Consider the following 18,760-nt stretch of genomic DNA (forward strand, 5'->3'; position numbering starts at 1 on the left):
CTCTTCCATCAAATCTCAGGGGAGGGGAGCTCAATTATCCCTAATATATAATTAGTAATTTGTGGCTCATCCTATGTGTGTGTGCATTTCTATAAATAGCATTGAAAATAAGTTTTATGATTTAATAAAGTTTATACAAAATAATGAATTAATATTAAATTCATAAACAAAATTGAGACAAAAAAAATTAAAAAAAGAAATAATTATCAAAAGATAACATAGGAGTTATAAATTAAATAAAAAACTTAAAAAAATAAATTAAACATAAAAAATAGATTAAGAAAAAGGAAGAAACTCCAACAAATGCTCTTTTTTAATATATAGTATAAATAAATAGATATAGATACAGATATATATGATTTCATAAAAAATTTTCACACAACCAAAAATGCCCTAAATTTTAGGGCAATTGTACCTCCAATGCGTCCTATTTTTACCCCAAAATTTAGCAAAGAGACCCCACTCCGAAATATTCAGTGATGAAAAGAAAAAAAAACGCGGAAAGGAAGAAAAATAATACAAAATAGGAAAAGACAACAAAAAAGAAACTCAAAAATCCGAGCGCACGAACTTATTACGGTGCGGTTTCTCTCTCTACGTGCTTTTACTTTCTCTCTCTGCCTCCTTCTCCCTTCTGTCTTCTCTTCGATCCCGCTGGATCGATGAATGCAGGTGCGTTTGTGGGCTTCTCTCGTAGTTCGCGTGATTGAATTATACTGGGAGTTGTATAATTTGTTGAATTTTGGAGGAAATGGGGGATTTAGGGATAAACCCTAATTTGGACTTTGCTCAATTAGGGTTTTTGAGTGTTTGGATGAAGCCTTGAAGTTCTTTAACGTGCGAGTTGCGTGTTGGTTTGCTCTTCAATGCTACTTTTGTTTGCTTAATTTGGTGAATTTTCCTGTTAATTTCGTTCTCCTTGTGTGTAGAGTTTGGTGGTGTTAATAGTTTGTAATGCTTTTAATGTGCTCTGTTTTCTGAACTGTTCTGTGTGTTTTTCGGAGGAATGGGATTGGGTTTCTGGTTAATTTTCACATTCAGTTTTGCTTTTAATCTCTAAAAATGAAATTTTGAGGAGCGTGGTCCGCACTTGGAGTGTGTTGATGGATTTTCATATGTTGAATTCTGTTTCTGGTCGCTTGTTTGTAAATACAGGGAACACTTTTCAGTGGTAGGACATAGATGGTGTACTATTTATAGAAATAATTTTGTTGATCATGCAAATTTTTAAAAACCTTGTTTTTATATGAGTGCCGTTGACTGTAAAACGTTTCAGGTGGAAACATGAGTATTCCATACTTATTCGTGAGTAATTGTGCAAGTCCTCAAATAACATTCCTTGTGAAATTTCCTAGAGTTGCTCGACTAATATGTTGTGATGTGATTTGATGTTGTTGATGCTCTTGATGACTTGTTTCTACTAGGTGTTTCCAGTTTGTAGCTGTCAAGGTCGCTGACAACCTTTGAAGAGAAAGGGCTACATAGATATGAGATTTTCACCCTTATAATGGATGGAAACGCGAGGTTTGAGTTGACATCAGCTAGTCCTGACTCAAATTTTGCAGGGAACTACCAAAATGGGCAGAGGGGGTACTCTGCTCAGGCTTTGGGTAGGTCTTCAAGTTTCAGAGAGGTTTCAGAGAGTAGGAATCTTGCTTCTGCGAAGCTAAATTCTAGGGGGAGTGCTACCTCATCTGGAGATGTTCCCTCATTATCTCAATGCCTGATGTTGGAGCCAATTGTTATGGGTGATCCAAAATATTTACGATCTGGTGACTTACGGAGGGTTTTGGGTTTTTCTGTTGGTAGCAATTCTGAAGAAAGAAATTCACCTCCAGTGGCTGTTGAGGAACTTAAACGATTGAGAGCCAGTGTCGCGGATACTTGTGTTAAAGCCAGGTAAGTTTTTACCTCGCCATAGTTACTCTTTTTGGAAATATTCCTGATGATAGGATCTGAGGAAGATCCTCTTATTCTGGGCCATTTATTCAAAAGGACAAATATTTTTATTTTACCTTGCACATTCCTGCTTGTATAATAATTTGTTGAGATTTATGCTAACTTGATCACTTGTAACCTTTGATGCTTAGGATTATTTGAATCTAAGTCACCTTCATTACATACTGTGATTTAGTCACTTTCTTTTTGTATATTCTGAAACATATTCTTCCTTTGACTAGCGGTAGAGTGAAAAAGTTGGATGAGCATTTAAACAAGTTAAACAAGTTTTTTGAGGCCATGCCTTATAAGAAGCAGCAGCAGCGGAATGAGCTGTTGATGAATGAGCGATCTAGTGGTTCAACCTTGAAGATTGGATCTCAGATACATCGAAACCCTTCCGAATTAGCAAGTCAGAAATTTGAAGATCGGCCTAAGAATGGTCTGAATAAGAGGTTGCGTACATCTGTGGCAGAAACTCGGGTTTGTATAAATAGAATTTTTTTTTAACATTTCCTGATTGGCTAATTTTCAAGATGTTACTGCCTATCTGACAATAGAAGATTTGCTGCAAATATGTTAGAGTATTACATCTGTTCTTTATAGGTTTTACCTAATGCCGCTAAATTCTGCTTCATTGCAACACAGCTCTGTCAATAGGGGTCAGGAGGGCTATAGAAAAGAATGCTGATTTTGTATTTAAGTGCCATAAGGCACACCAAGCTCTCAATTTCATTGTGTCTTTTAATACGTGAAAGCTTAAGTGTAGACAATTAGGGAAATATTCTTGATGCTCTATCACTATGTTAACAGTAACTTCATGTGAGAAATCCAATAGATATCTTACAATTCTTTGCATGCAGTAAAAACTAGTTCCAATTAGATATCCTTCTGCCTATTTAATTGCATTTTTGCTAGTTAAGTTTCATCAATAATTATGTGGGAGGGATTTTTCCCTATTTCATTTTCTTTATATCCAAAAATAATTGTTTTTTCCAACTTTCAGGCAGAATGCAGGAATAATGGGGTCCTGCGGCAGCCTTTGATGGCAACAAAAGAAAGAGACATGCCTAAAGATAATAATGCAGATTCTGATATGGTGGAGGAAAAAAACAGGAGGTTACCTGCTGGTGGAGAAGGCTGGGACAAGAAAATGAAAAGGAAACGTTCTGTTGGTGCTGTATTTTCAAGATCTGTTGACAATGATGGGGAAGTGAAACGAACTATGCATCATAAGCTTACTATTGAATCTAGCTTGCAATCGAGTGATTCCATCCATGGTTTCAGGTGAGTAAGTTCATTGTAGAAACCAAACTGTATTTCTTGCTGTAACTGTGTTGGCTGGTTTCTTTTCATTCTTTTTGCATGGCGTTAGTGTATTATCATTAGTGACATGATTGTAGATTGTAGCTGATTTCCTGGGTTTTAAAAATGGAGCTGATCTTTTAGAACCCATGCATCCATTTTGGTGGCATCCTTGGCTCATGAGTGGAGCTAATCGTATGGAAAATTATGATGCTTCTTTTAGACATCTTCTTTGGTTGGTCTGAGAATCATTATCTGGAACACTTGGAAACAATGATAAAGTGGTTTAATTCTGACTTCTTTTCAGATCTAACAGCAGTATAGAGCTTAATATATTTATAGAGGTGCACTACCTCAATCGACTATATAGGAGTCTGAATGATTAACGAGGAAAGTACAAATTGTCTCATGCTTGGTATCAAATTCTTAATAAGCTTAAATTGTGTTTGAGCTTGATTTAATTTTTAGCCTATCTAGCCAAAATTGATTTGATTGTACCCAATCTCAGGAGCAAGCATTGGTTGCAGTTATATAGCTTTGAGTTTCAATATAAGTTATCATTCATTAGCTTATTGAGTTGAATTTAAGTGAACTCGATAATCTATAGGATGGTAGATATTGCGGACGCTTGGTTTGTTTAAGTATACTGAAAAAGCTTTAAGTGAGATCTTGAGTTGAATTCAAGTAGTTTGGTTAGTTTTAAATGCCAATCTTTTTGTGCATGGTTTGCTCAACTTCCTGAGAACAACTTGCCCGGAGGCCGTTTTAATTGTTTGTAAAAATCTTTTCAAAATTCCTTGCATTAAAGATACCTTGTGATACACACCAATGGTTGAGAACCCAACATTTAATAGTTGAGGTGCTGTGCTCAAAACCCGCTGGGAGCGTGTGTGAGTGGGTGCGTACTTCAGTTTAAAAAAAACAAAAGAAGAAGAAAGATAGACACCTTTTGGAAACTTTTTGCAGTGTGCATCTGGTCATCCATTCTGCTGTGCATGCAATTTCCACAATGCTGTCTTTATTTGAAGATGGACCAGTTTTGGATTCATAATTTTCACCTTGGATGACAGCTTGAATCTTTTGAGTGGGTGAAAAGTTCTTTAATCTTGAAACTATCAGGTTGTTTTAGTTTTCTTATATAAAAACTTATCTAGGAATCAAAGAAATGAATGGTTCTCTCATAACCGAAGGTGTTCTAAATTGGTTTGCTTAAGTTGATTAATCAAGCTTGAAAATCTTTAGCTCATAGCTCTTGGATCTAAATTCTTCTAGTTTGGTTAATTTTTAACTGCTAGTTTTTGGTGCATGATTTACCTCAACTTCTTATGGAGAAACTTCCGTTGGAGATTATTTAAGTTATGTGTAACAAATTTTGGATCCTTAGTGTATATTTGTAATGGCCGCAGGAAAAATGATTCTTCCTGCTGAGTTTGTTGGTTCTTTCAGTCCGAAGTCTTAAATTTATGTATATTTACATGCATGCTGTTTCCGAAACTGATTTTCTTCTCTAGATTAAGAAGCTTATCGCTGCATTGCACTAGAGTTGTGTCCAATCTTGATGAGTGGAAGCTATCTTTATCTATACCTAGTGTACCTGTAGTTTCATCTAATTGGGTGTGTAAGACTACAAATTGATTTTTTTGGATAATTTGTTGGAGCTGACCTTGGTGTTATCCAGCGGATGGGGTATTCCTGACTTGAGGCATAATTTTGTTCCAAAGAACTCTGTTGGATTGGTTGTTTGATTTAGTGTCAAAAGGGTTTGGTTTTTACTCTTGAAAAATTTTCCACACAGATCAGGAGCTTCTGGTGCCGGGAACAAATTAGATCCTATGCCATCTCCTGCTGGTTCTACTGCTCGTGTAACCTTCAAAAATGAACAAGAAAAATCAATGCTCTCAAGAGATCTTTCTGGCGGACCAATTAAGGAGCGAGCCTTGGGAAAAGTAAATGTGAAGTATGTACCTTTGATTCCCTCGTGAGTCTAGAAATTGATAGTGACCATCCTAGCAACTTGTCCTTATGCTGTTGATTGTTTCATAAGCAGTTTTCTCTTCCTTTTTTAAAAAAAAATCTTTTACCTTAATTGGATTTTTTGGTGTTGATGCTTGTTCTGGGTCATTCTTTAGATTGAACAATCGTGAAGACAACCATGCCATGTGCTCTAGTCCAATACTGAAAGGGAAGGCCTCAAGGGCACCACGAAGTGGGTCTACATCTGCAGCTAATTCAGCTGCTAATGCTCCTCGTGTGTCTGGAACTTTGGAGAGCTGGGAACAGGCCCAAGGTGTAAACAAAAACTCTTCAGTTGCTGGGTCTAACAATCGCAAGCGAGCCATGCCTGCAGGATCATCCTCTCCACCAATAACTCAGTGGGTGGGTCAGAGACCACAGAAGATCTCTAGAACAAGGAGGACAAATCTTATTCCTGTATCAAACCATGATGAAGGACAGACGCCATCTGAAGGATACTCTCCTCCAGATTTTGGTCCTCGGGTAGGCATTGGTGGGATGAATACTTCTCTTCTCTCCAAAAGTGCACCCAATGGAAACCAAAATTTTAAAGTAAAGCCTGAAAATGTTCCATCCCCTGCGAGATTGTCTGAAAGTGAAGAATCTGGTGCGGGTGATAGTAGAATAAATGATAAAGGCTTGGGCAGTAGAGATATAGACAAAAGGACTGCTAATGCTGGTCAAAGTGCTGGGCCATCTGCAATTCCTATAAAGAAGAATAAAATTATGATCAAAGAAGAAATTAGTGATGGTGTGAGAAGACAAGGACGAACTGGAAGGGTCTCACCATTTTCTAGGACTAGCATTTCACCGACAAGAGAAAAATTGGATAATGTGGTGCCAACCAAGCCTCTTCGAAATGCGAGGTCTGGCTCTGACAAGAGTGGAAGGTACTGGATAATTCTGGTTGTGGATTAAACTGACTGTTATTTATGTTCGTAAGTTCCACCTTTTCACACATGAAATATTTTGTAACTATTGCAGCAAGTCTGGCCGCCCTCTGAAGAAGCTATCAGATCGCAAAGGCTTTTCTCGTCTTGGCCACATGGCAAATGGGGGTTCCCCTGATTGTAGTGGTAAACCTTTAAATGGTGCATTACAGTTTTTGGACATAGCTTTTCTCAGTTTCTTGCCCTCTGTGCTATCAATGGCAATGCAATATTAGAATATTATTCATATTGGTGTTTAATAACTCACTTTGGATTGGTAGCGATGGAATTTTGTTGGTCTGCTGTAAGTCTTTGCACTTTATCAGTAGTCAACTTTGTGATGGTCTGACTGTGGATCTGCTACTAATTGCATATGTAGGTCTGATCTCTTTTTAGGGTGTTATCGATATGCCCTTTCCGTTTGCTGATTTTGTTGGATTATATGTTATCCTAGAATAAGTTTAAAGTCTGCATTCCATTTCTTGTCTTTTATTTCCCAGTTACCAAGGTGATATAGTTCATAGACATTGTGGAAAACTTGCTTTTGTTGAGTTAATTAAACTTTCATATAAAAAGCTGTTTCATCATGTTGGATTCGGACCACTTCTGCTTTGGCCAGTGTGAACTATGTTTATCTAGCAGAAGAAAGAAGAAAAAGAAACTCAAAACCTTTGTATTTCTTAAATTTTGTAGTCATTAAACCACACTGGTTAACTTTGGGGGGAGAAACAAAACCCACACTGATTTAGTTACTTTTCAGGGGAATCAGAAGATGACCGGGAAGAGCTTTTGACAGCGGCTAATCTTGCGTGTAGTTCTAGCAGTATGCATCTGGAATCAATCTTTGGTTACTTTCTCAGATATCATCTCTCTATGACTCACTGAATCTTTTATCTTATGCAGTTGATGCATGTTCGAGCACATTCTGGAAGACAATTGAGGCCTTATTTGCTTCTGTTGGGGCAGATGACAAATCATACTTATCACAACAGGTTCTTATTTCATTGGTTATGTAGTAGATTATCCAATTTTTGTAGTCAGTTTATATTTAATAATTTCTTTTCCCTTTTTGATCAGCTGAAATTGGCTGAAGAATCGTGTGCCAGTTTGTTCAAGAACTGTAGCAATGGCAATTCTATTCAAGCGAAATTGGTTTGTAGTTTGCATTCTTTCGTTTTATCTTGCACATGGACCACTCTTCCAAAACTACCTTTTGGGTCCAGAAGTTATTCTGGATGCGCTATTTGTCTTTGGAATATTTTAAATTCAAAATCATTGGGCGAACAAGTTCATTGGCATTAATTAGTCTCTAATGATCTGCTACATCTCATATTAAAAGCTTGCTTATCTTTTACCAGGATAACTATTGCCATGAAGAAATGACAGCATCTGACTCCTTTTCTTGCCGAAGAAATAGATTCATGAAAAATGAAAATGAATTGAAGTCTTCTTCTGATAAAGTGGAGTTTGTTGAACAAATGCACAATTCTTCTCTATATGGATGCTCTGATACAGAGAAAGGATTCAACATAGTTACACCACTTTATCAAAGGGTACTATCGGCTCTCATTGTGGAAGATGAAATTGAAGAATGTGAAGAAACTGGATTTGGAGGGCGAAGGAGTTCAGTTAACGACTCATGCCTCATTGGTAATGACAGTAAACCTATGCACAGGCTAGACTCTTCTGAGCCAGTATTTGGTGTTCAAACTTGGCAAAATGGTAATGCACATAAAATTTTTCCTTGTAATGGGAATAGAGACATCCCTAGGAGTCCTAGTGTCCCAGATGGTATATGTAATGGTGAGCTGAAGCAAAGGGATGGCGGATATGTGCACTCAGAGGTTGAAATCTTAGTTACACTTTCCAGATGTGATTATGCTCCACAAAGTCTACACGGAAATAATGGTGGCATTCCTAACTTTAATTTTCAATATGAGCAGATGTGTCTTGAACAAAAACTTGTACTAGAACTACAGAGCATTGGCCTCTTCTTGGAAGCCGTGGTAAGTTTCAGATTCTGGAGATTGCGACTTAAGTATATGGTTTTGCCATAAGTTCCAGCTATCCTATGCCTACTTGTATAGAACTAATTTGTTATTTTCTGAATGACTTTCCCTTATATTTAACCGCAGCAGCTTTTGTACAAATATTATATTTTCAATTATCTTTTCCTATTCATGTAAGTTTTAATCCTGGTACTTTATTCTTGGTTTCTTTAATACAGCCTGCATTGGATGATAAAGAAGATGAGGTCATCAACCAGGAACTTGCTCAGCTAGAGAGGGAACTTCTTGAACAGGTCATCAGTGATGTTGCGTCAGGCCATTCTGATTACTACTTTTTTCTTTTGATTTATGTTTGAAGTCTCTTCGTTACTCCCCCAACCAATCCTCTCTCTCTTGTAAATATTCTGCAATATTTTATGATCTTCATATATTCATTTCGTGTCTATGTTCAAACCTATAGATTGTGAAGAAGAAGGCACGCCTGGACAAAGTACACACAGCTATTCAAGAAGGAAAGGATATTGGACGGTAAAATTACTTAAATAACTGGACATTGTTCATGACCATTCAAATTTTGTGTGACCACATGTTATGACAAATATAATTTAATTGTGCCTCAGGGACCCTGAGCAGGTTGCAATGGACAAACTTCTTGAGTTGGCATACAAGAAACTTTTGGTTAGTATTAAGCACTCTGGATCACTCTTTTGCAGAACTTCAGCACCCCTGAAACTGTACATTCATGTGAATTAATATTTGTTGGATGTGTCCATCAATTTTATGATGCTTATAGAAAGCCGGATAAAGAAGTTACTGAATGCTGCTAATGCAGTGAGGAATATCATTAGATTATTTTGTGTTAAATTTGTCTGTCTATAGAAATTTGTAATTGACATTAGCATATCAAATTCAAGTATTGTCATAACAAAAGTAAATTTGCCACAAAGATGGTTAACTTTTTACAATAAAATCTAATAGGGAGGGTAAAAAATGGAGGTTATAAACAAAATGCATTACACTTAGGCTGAGTTGAGCTCCCTGTAAATTGGAATTAGGTAGACCTTTCTTACTCCTTGCCGTTCAATCTCGTTTAGGTCCTCTTCTTCACCTTTTACTTTAAAACTGAACCATGAATCTAGACGAGGCTGATACAAGAAAAGCTTATCCTAGATGTTGCCTGGACTGGCTTTCGAACCCCAAAATGTAAGCATGGAAAACATTTATGACATGTCACATGCCCCTTCCATTGGTTGTAAATGGTGGGACTGAGTGAAAGATGCCTCCCCAGAACAACATACACACACTTGGAGGAAGAAATGGTGGAGATGGAGGGAAGACCAGTTATTAGTTTAGGTCGCATTAGGAGGGTTTCGTTTATCTCTCTTTACTTTTTACTATATTGAGCGTACCTAAATTTATGGGCACATATGCATATGAAACCAAACTTGGGCTTGTCATTGTCAATTCTAAAAGTGCTATAGAGTCGCTCTGTGAAATAGTTACAAACTATATTCCTCCTTTTGGAATTATTAAAACTTACTCCTCCAAGTTTACAGAGTTTACATGACTGACCCTCTAGGGTTTTCCACAAAAAATGATGATCTATCCAAACATTAACTTAATTCTCTGAAAATTTGTCAAACTCGGAGGGAAGTTTTTGTAATGAAATAAAATGTGCAAGGGTCCAATCATAAGGTGGTATTGTTTGTATTATGTACTTGTTGGATGCCACATTCAGGCTTATGATTATTTCAGGTCTTCATGTGTAAAAACAACCAATGTTTTCATCTAATTGAGTCACATACTGAATTTTTGTATTGCAGCTGAAATTAGACTAAATTAATGTTATTAACACTATCTTGTAATTGTAGCTCTTTAAATATTTTTCGATATATAATGATTTTATAGAATCATGTACTTAAGCCTCACTTCTTTGAACTAGTGAGTGTTCTCCTTTGTTGATGTAATAGTTTAACTCCATTGTTGTAGATGTTCAGGACTTTGCTATAATTAACATATGGAATAAGTAGACATAAAGTTAACACAATCTTCATTTACAATTTTGTAAAGAACCTTGCTTAGTTTCAGAAAACAATCATAACATCCCAACATAAACAAAATCTTACAGTTACCTCCCTTCTAGGATTAGATAGAGAACAATTATACCTTGTATTTTTTAACATTAGAGATGAGGCATGTACAGGTTATAAACTTGAAAGGGCTTAGCATGGAAATATTGTAAATTTGAAGAGGAGGTTTTTTTTTTTTAATTTTTAAAAGGAGTAGAGTCTGTAACTCACGAAGGTGGTTGTTATAGTTGACCATCTATACTTTTATTTTTATTTTTTCATTTTTAATTATGGTAATGTAGTTTTGCCGGGGTTTTTAATGGTGGAACATAACTGTGATGTTTTTGTAATTTGGGAAAGGGGAGAGGTATACTATGTAATTATTCTCACTCCCAAGAGGTAATTGTAATTAACCCTTTATTTTATTTCAAAGATGGGAGAGGTGTTCTAATAGATTCTATAGGGGCTCCGCTCCTTAATTTTAGAAATTTTGATGCTCTCCTGTTCACGTTCCCACGACTCCATGCACCCACCCCCCACCCATGCCCAACTTCATGCAACTTCAGTTATGGCATGTCTTTGGGTGGGTTTGGGTGATGACACCTGGTTTTGTCCTTGTCCGCCTAATGGCAACTTATGCTTGGAAATGGGTTCCAGTATGTTTTCTGTCACCTGGAAGTTTTGACAAAATGAGTTCTCCACTATAAATTTTGAACTTTTGTTTCCAGTCTATCAGTTAGACTTGCTGCACCTATTCTTATTCTTGAATGTTAATTTCGAAGCTATCTTCATATCTCAGTAGTGCAATGTTTTTTGGAATGATTGACAGGCAACTAGAGGAAGCATTGCATCTAAACTTGGGATTCCTAAGGTGTCGAAACAAGTTGCTTTAGCTTTTGCCAAGAGGACACTTGCAAGGTGCCGTAAATTTGAAGATTCAGGAGCAAGTTGTTTTTCCGAGCCTGCATTCCGGGAGATTGTTTATGCGGCACCTCCTCAGTTTGCTGAAAGAGAGCTACTTTCTGGTGTTAACCTGCCAGTTGGTAATGGTAAGCCTAGAATCTTTAAAATGAAGCCGCCATTAGATGATATTTGTATCAGCGCAGTGTCAGCAGTTATAATATGCTTGGGGTTCTGTTTGAATATGATACCATAATCTTCTATTATTTATTTTTAACCTCTTAGAAGCATCTTGCATTTTAGTTTTACGTTATTGGTCCATGTCATTCCGGATTTGCTTCATATAGTTTATGTGTAAATACTTATAAGGATTCTTTATGGTTGTGCAGATGGGAGTTCTATAGATGCTTTAGAGACTTCAATTCATCAACCTGATCAGGCCATTTCTGAAAATGGGCCAATGTCAAATAGAGGAAAGAAAAAGGAAGTATTGCTTGATGATGTTGTTGGTGGTGCTGTTTTTAGAGCCTCATTAGGCATTTTGGGTGGTGCAAAGGGAAAAAGAAGTGAAAGAGATAGAGATAGGGATGCTTCAACTAAAAATGCTGTTGCCAAGGCTGGACGGTTGTCTATGGGTGGCTCCAAGGGTGAGCGTAAGACAAAATCAAAACCAAAACAGAAAACAGCTCAACTTTCTACATCAGGAAGCGCATTTGTCAATAAATTTACAGATACAACAAATTCTTTATTTCCCTCAGCTAGTGGTTCTGGTGAATCAGCCAATAATAGTGGCAACAGAAAAAAAGATGTTAGATTCGTATCTTCTGGTAATGCCCCTTCAGTGTCATCAAAAGAGATAAAGGAAAGTGTGGACTTCCCTAATTTGCCTGTTAATGACATAGATGGTATTGAAGATCTAGATTCTGAAATTGGTGCACCACAGGATTTCAATTCTTGGTTCAATTTTGAAGTGGAGGGGGTGGACCAAGATACTGCTGGCCTCGACATACCCATGGATGACCTCTCCGAATTAAATATGTTTTGATCATGATACCTTGTTGTACAGCTTGTGAAAAACTTAATTGGTTAGAGGATGACGCTTTTTCTGTTTCATTTTTTTTTTCTATGGGTTGGGAATAGCCTGGGTTTCTCCACCTTATGTCTTGGCCTAATGGCAGTTGTAATTATGCATTTTTTTCCCTTTTCTTTTACGATACTGTAGGAAAATTGTTCAGAAACTCCTTATAGGTCATGTAATTCAGAAATTTTCCTAGTAAGAAGTATAAAAATATTCAATGGCATTCTGTTAGATGATTGCATTGTTTCAAACTTTGTGTATGGAAATGTGGGACAAATATAGTTTTCCAGATGAAATTTCTTGGAAATACCACGGCACCATATGTCTCTTATCAAGTTGCCATTTCAGATTTTTTTGGAAGGACAATTAAGGGTGGCCTGAAGTTCTTTATCTGTTGAATCAGTATACAAGCAGTCGACCTCGTTGATGATCGTGGTTGTCGGCAAGGTATTTATTCACTGTCCTTTTTCTCTGTTGCCCTTGGGATTAATTTAAATGTCTTTTTTTACTATCACCATTTTCCACACATTTTCCTTTTTCACCTAGTCAGATATCTTCTTCTGCTGGTTAGGAGTTACTACTCACAGAATATTGTGACAATGCCCAAATAATACACAATGATGTCCAGTTGTACTTCAGTCTCATTTTATAAAAAGCACCTAGAATCCTCTGAGTGAACATATTTGTTTCAGAATTTAGCCCCACCAAAGAGGATGTGGAGCAAATTTGGTTCCACCTCCGCAATTGGCTTGCTTTATGTAGAACAGAAGCTATTTACTTGTTCTAGTATATTACATTGTTATGGTCTTCGCTCTGAGTTTATTGGTATGTATTTGATTGTTAATACACGCAAGTACCGTAAATTTTCTAAATGTGACGCAGTGCCTGGAAGCTCTGGGTAGTAATGCATATGAAAGTTTGCAAGTTACTATAGCGGCTGGTGATGAACAGGTTGAATATATAAAATTCATTCTGCTCAAGTTGAAACCGAATTACTCTGGGGGTTGTTGAATATGCTTACTTGCTGAATGACCATATTGCTTTCATTTCTAGGTATCGCTGGGTTAGTTTACTGTTTAAAGAGTGAAGCCTCCAGGCTAGTTTGGCTAATCGTATCTGCTTACTACTTTATTAGTTCTTTAATTTAATTTAATTTTTATTTTTATTCCTCTTCACAATCAAAATCCTCCAATTATTTTTTATTTTTGAAGGAATCGACTTAAAGTCAATCTCTGAGAAATCGATCCTACTCCCACTTCTACAAAAGTGTTTGTAGGAATTATTTTTGGTAGTCTCAACACCCATCACAAATTCATTGTTTTTATCCATTATTTTTGTAAATCATACTGATTAAATTAAATTTGTTTCTTTTTTATTTTTATTTTTTACATAATTTATCAATAAATTTAGAATTATTGAGATCAATTCACAAATAATTATTTTTATAGAATTTTTAAAATATTATATCATTTATTGTACTATTTACAAAATAATTTTATGAAAATATCAAATTCTACATATTTAATGACAATTGAGTTTAATTTTAAAAAAAATTAAAATTTATTTTGATCACTTCAAGTTTTCAAACAAATAATATTGCCTATTAAGAGATATTAGACAATATACCGAGCATGATAATATAGTTATATCTTAATTATTTTGTTATTAATTATTTATTATTTAAAACATGTACATAGTTAAAGAATTACATGATACATAATGTTATGGTATCTTAAATTATTTAAATACGGTCAATACGCCACCTAAATATTCGGTGGGTTCGTTCAAAATCAAATTTATTTCAGTTTGATTTGATTTTTGTACCAAATTAACCAAAATTATTCAAAATTCTGTATTCGGTTAACTAGCATAAAAAATTAAAACCAAACAGAATAACCAAAATTTAACAAAAATTAACCAAATTTGAACCAAATTATCGGTTAGTCGATTTTCGATTGGTTAACCGAAAATTGCACACACTAGTAGATCGATTAATAAGTAATAATTTAATTGAATTGAGAAAAAAATAGATATATTTTTTGGGTCCAAATTAGGTATATAGACCCCATGGATAGAGACTAATCCAGATCCAATCAATATGCTTATTATAATGAGTCTGGATCTGGTCCTGGATCTAAAAATATTCATTGGGTTTGGATATGAGTTTTTGAATTATATTATAAGTCTGGGTAGGGGAAGCATTAACACCACTAGTATGGGGATAGCAATGGACCTATGGTGTACCAGATCCAACGTGAGATGGCTTCACTTTCGCAAGGTAGTATGTCAGTTATGGCTTATTACACAAAATTAAAAAAACCTTTGGGATGATTTGATTTGCTTGGTACCTACACCAAATTATGCTTGTGGAGGATGCACTTGTGATGTTAACAAGTAGATTATTGATCAGAATATCTCAAATTAGATGATTCAATTTCTGATGGGACTAAATGATGAATATAAGCATGTGCTCAATTTTTGATTGAGAAACATAGATCTATCAATGAAGGATTGAGGTGCAGCCTTTCAAGTCAGAGCTAAGTTTGAGGACTTTCTAGTCACGACGTATTTGATTCGCGATCATACATAGTTGATACTAGAGCAACTAATCATATATGTGCTGGCGTCAAAATTTTTTAATCTTATTCCACTCCTTAACTTCATCGTTCCATTCGATTTGCTAATGGTTCTGATAACTCTGCAATTATAATGATTTTATAGCAATTTAATCTTCCTTTTTAAGCCAAAATATTCCTAATTATGTGATTTTATTGCATATTCAGCAAAAAGGAAGATTACGAGGACGTTTCTGCAAAATTGACAAAGCGTGCCCACACTTAATGGAGTAGTCAACTCGGGATAAGGATAAGCACGAACGATTTCCCCAAGAGATAAAGGAATCAAGTGTTTAGATTTAGAAAGGATTCTTTTAAGCTTATCTTTTGTAATCTATTTACCTTTTTAGAGTTTATCACGTATCTATCCCCCCACTACGTCTAGATTCGTAGGGGACTTTTATTATAAATAGGGGGGATCTCTTCATTAGAAGCAATTCAGTTTTTATCTTAGAACTCTATAGAATTCTCTGTTCATCTCTTCTCTTTTATTTTATTTTACTACCGGAATTAATGGAATTCCACTTTCTAGTGTGTTCTTCCATTAATATGTCTGGCTAAATTCCTTATTTCCTGGTTAAGGTATGGTGATTGCTTGATTTTCATTATGTTGTGAGATCTAATCTGCGTTCTACACTTGTCAAGCAAATATTCATGTTATTCTCTGTGCTTTAATTACAAACATCTGATTTATGAATGATTCGGCCGGTTGTTCATTATCAAGAAGGTTTGCTTAGCTAATTGAACTTTATAAATCCGTGTAATTGTTTATTTAGTTCAATACTTAGTGGCAACGTAGCATGATTAGTTATGTCACAGTATTTAATTATGTTATGGGGAATGCATGATCTAGTTTAAACGAATTGTCCTCGTAGGAGTTTGTTGATTAGAATCAAGCCTTTCTAATTCTTAATGCTGTTAATAGATTAAATCTTGTGGACGTTCCTAAGGTTGTCTGTTAATTAGAGATCTAGCCAACGGTCGTACCTTGGCTAACGAAAAGGTAAGGAAAGGTGAGGTTGTTAGGTCGTACCAACGACCATAACTGGTTTATTTGTCCATACATGTGTTATTCTTGCATCAATGATCAACTCACGAGAATCAAGCATAATCCTAGCCTTAACCGGGAAATCTCTCTCTCATATCTCTATCAGGTATTTTTAATTATTTAGTTTTTGATCACTTCTATTTATCACAACCTTCCCCCCATTATTTTCTATTTTCTCAAAGAAATCAACTTAAAGCCAATCTCTGTGGATCGACCCTACTCCCACTTTCACAAGTGTAGTAGGAATTATTTTTGGTGACTTCGACACTCATCAAATTTTGGCGCCGTTGCCGGGGATTGGTGTTTTTAAGAAGATTTCTTTTCTAGTTGATTTATTTTTTTTTTTTTTACTTGGTTTAATACTAAAATCTTCTCTTACAGGTGAACTTGAATCTAATTCGAAATTGAGAGGACTGGACGAAAATTTTAACCAAGCAACAAGTTGAAAAATTTAATGGGAATCGCTTCTTCCGAGCCATAGTTAGAACAAGAGATATTGGACACTTGGAATAAACCATAACACACAACCCCATTGCAATCATGTGGGCCAATACTCAACAGTTTGGGACTAGATACGACAATCCTCTGGTGAATGAGGTAAGTATATCTTCCCTTTATGATCGTTTTGATAAACTTTTATCCATTGTTGAAGGATATGTCGAAGAAAAATACCAACGAGTGAAGGCTTGTGGAATATGCAATTCCATGGTACATCCCACCAATTTGTGCCCTATGCTTCAAGAAGAAACCATCGAGCATGCCAATGTTGTTGGAGGACTTTTTGGACCACCACAAAGAAGATATGATCCTCATTTCAACACGTACAATCCAGAAAGGACAAATTACCCCAGTTTTGGCTACATTTCGCAATCTCAAAACTGGCCACCACCTCCTCCGCCTAATTCCACGCCTAGCCCATCTCTCGAAGACATGATGAAAGCACTAGTGACCAACACACAACAGTTCTAGCAACAGACCCAGGCGAGCTTCCAACAATTCCAACAACAGACCCAGCAGTTCCAGCAACAGACCCAGACGAGCATTCAAAATCTAGAGTCTCAAATCAGTCAACTGGCGTCATCTGTTGGTAAGCTCGAGTCCCAAGGTAAGCTACCTTCTCAATCTGTTATTAACCCCAAACAAAATGCTAGTGTTTTTGTCTTTCACAGTGAAAAGGAGTTGCAACCAAATATGGACAAAAATGACACCAAGTGCGCGGATGTCCAACAAGGTGAACCAGATCAAAAGATGGAAATTTCTCAAAAACAGACCAACAAGCCCAAAACAACCGACAGTGAACATCACAAGGCGTTGATGGTCAAACTTCCATTACCGGAAGGATTTGCTGAAAAAGAAGAATGGAAAACGAAGGGAACACTTGAAATTGTTAGCATAATGGTGGTAAACATTCCATTGATCGACGCAACCAAAAGAGTACCCCACTATGCAAAGTTCCTCAAGGTCTCTGGTCCGAGAACTTATAAGAACAAAGCATTTCACGACAAAATAAGTTCGAGGAAGAATTCTCTCATGAACCTCAAAGTTTTCCTTGGTCCACACCATCTTTGGGTGCACTATGACGAAGAAGAAGAGAATATAAAGTTCCCAACTTATTCAAGTTGAAGCACAACAATGTCTAGCCAACGACATTAAAGAAAGGCGCTAGATGGGAGGCAACCCATGAATTTCTATCCCTTCTCTTTTTCGTTTCATTTTATTTTAGTTTTAGTGTTTTTATTCAAGCTTTGCGATGCGTGCCACGCTTAATGAAACATCCAAATCTGTTTGGATGCTCAAATTGGACATATTTGAAAGTTTTACTAAGCGTGCCCACGCTTAGTCGATCTTAAAAAACTGTTTAACTCACTTCACCAAAACAGATTTAGAGCTTCCACTGAGCTGCCCACGCTTAGTCGATTTTTCAAAACTGTTTAACGCACTTCACCAAAACAGATTTGGAGCTTCCACTAAGCGTGCCCACGCTTAGTCGATCTTTCAAAACTGTTTTAACTCACTTCACCAAAACAGATTTGGAGTTTCCACTAAGCGTGCCCACGCTTAGTTGCACTTCGTAGGCTGTTATTTACGTTCATCTATCTTCATCTATTTATTTATTTTTATTTCTTCATTTTCTTTTTTTAAAAAAAATTAGAAAATCGAAAAAAAATCAAAAGAAAATCTTTTCACTTTTATTCATATATTTTACCAAGATTTTCTTTGACTTCATCTTTATCTTCATTAACTCTCTCTCTCACTTTCTCTCACAGCAACTTCACCTACCACCAAGTCTCTCTCCCTCATATCCACCGGAAGTTGCCGCCATCATCTGCCACCAGCCCAACCACGCCATGAACTCTTCGCGGCATGCACTCAGGGACGCTTCCTTAAACTCTCTCTCATTTTAATTTTTAATCCTTGAGTTGCATGTCAATGTCCACATTGAGGACAATGTGAATTTTAAGTGTGGGGGTGTGGTTGTTGAGCTTATACATGATAATTCTTGGCATGATAAAACCCTTTCAATTTTGGACTAATCTTGGTTTGATGATGTTATGTGTAAGAAGAATACATGTTTTATGCTTGAGGATAATTCACTAGTTGAAAGCTTGTCTTCACCAAAATGACTTGAGTTAAAACCTTCTGATATAGGATTAGTGGACTAAAACATACCTCGTGAGATCTTGAGCTTGATATATAAAAAAAAATTCATTCTTTCTTGAGAGAATAACACTTCTATAGCTTTGTCTTCCTAGAACTTGGCTTGAACCACGTCGAGGCCACACAAATGTGTATTTATTTGGATATGATAAAGGCATTAGAAACCACTTTCGGCCTTTTTTTTAACCACCCAACACA

At 36.2% G+C, this 18,760-nt stretch overlaps 1 protein-coding gene across 6 annotated transcripts; it reads left to right on the top strand.

Annotated features, from left to right (window-relative positions):
* The first annotated feature begins 450 nt into the window (after positions 1–450).
* Positions 451–12,472, top strand: LOC105161066 (uncharacterized). Of its 6 annotated transcripts, XM_011078639.3 has the most exons (17): positions 521–672; positions 1,425–1,899; positions 2,181–2,421; positions 2,945–3,225; positions 5,039–5,200; positions 5,373–6,146; positions 6,241–6,332; positions 6,946–7,008; positions 7,089–7,177; positions 7,263–7,337; positions 7,544–8,029; positions 8,129–8,191; positions 8,413–8,487; positions 8,655–8,722; positions 8,815–8,872; positions 11,093–11,312; positions 11,553–12,472. In XM_011078639.3, the coding sequence occupies exons 2-17, from the start codon at positions 1,508–1,510 to the stop codon at positions 12,206–12,208; spliced, it is 3,795 nt and encodes a 1,264-aa protein (XP_011076941.1). In that variant the 5' UTR covers positions 521–672; positions 1,425–1,507; the 3' UTR covers positions 12,209–12,472. The 6 variants fall into 6 exon arrangements, with proteins under 6 accessions (XP_011076938.1, XP_011076941.1, XP_011076937.1 ...); XM_011078636.3 differs by having other exon boundaries at positions 451–579; positions 7,544–8,191; XM_011078635.3 differs by having other exon boundaries at positions 7,544–8,191.
* Positions 12,473–18,760: the final 6,288 nt, after the last annotated feature.

The sequence above is a fragment of the Sesamum indicum genome, linkage group LG4, assembly GCF_026168435.1.
Source record: "Sesamum indicum cultivar Baizhima isolate 11 linkage group LG4, ASM2616843v1, whole genome shotgun sequence".
In the NCBI taxonomy this organism is placed as follows: domain Eukaryota; kingdom Viridiplantae; phylum Streptophyta; class Magnoliopsida; order Lamiales; family Pedaliaceae; genus Sesamum; species Sesamum indicum.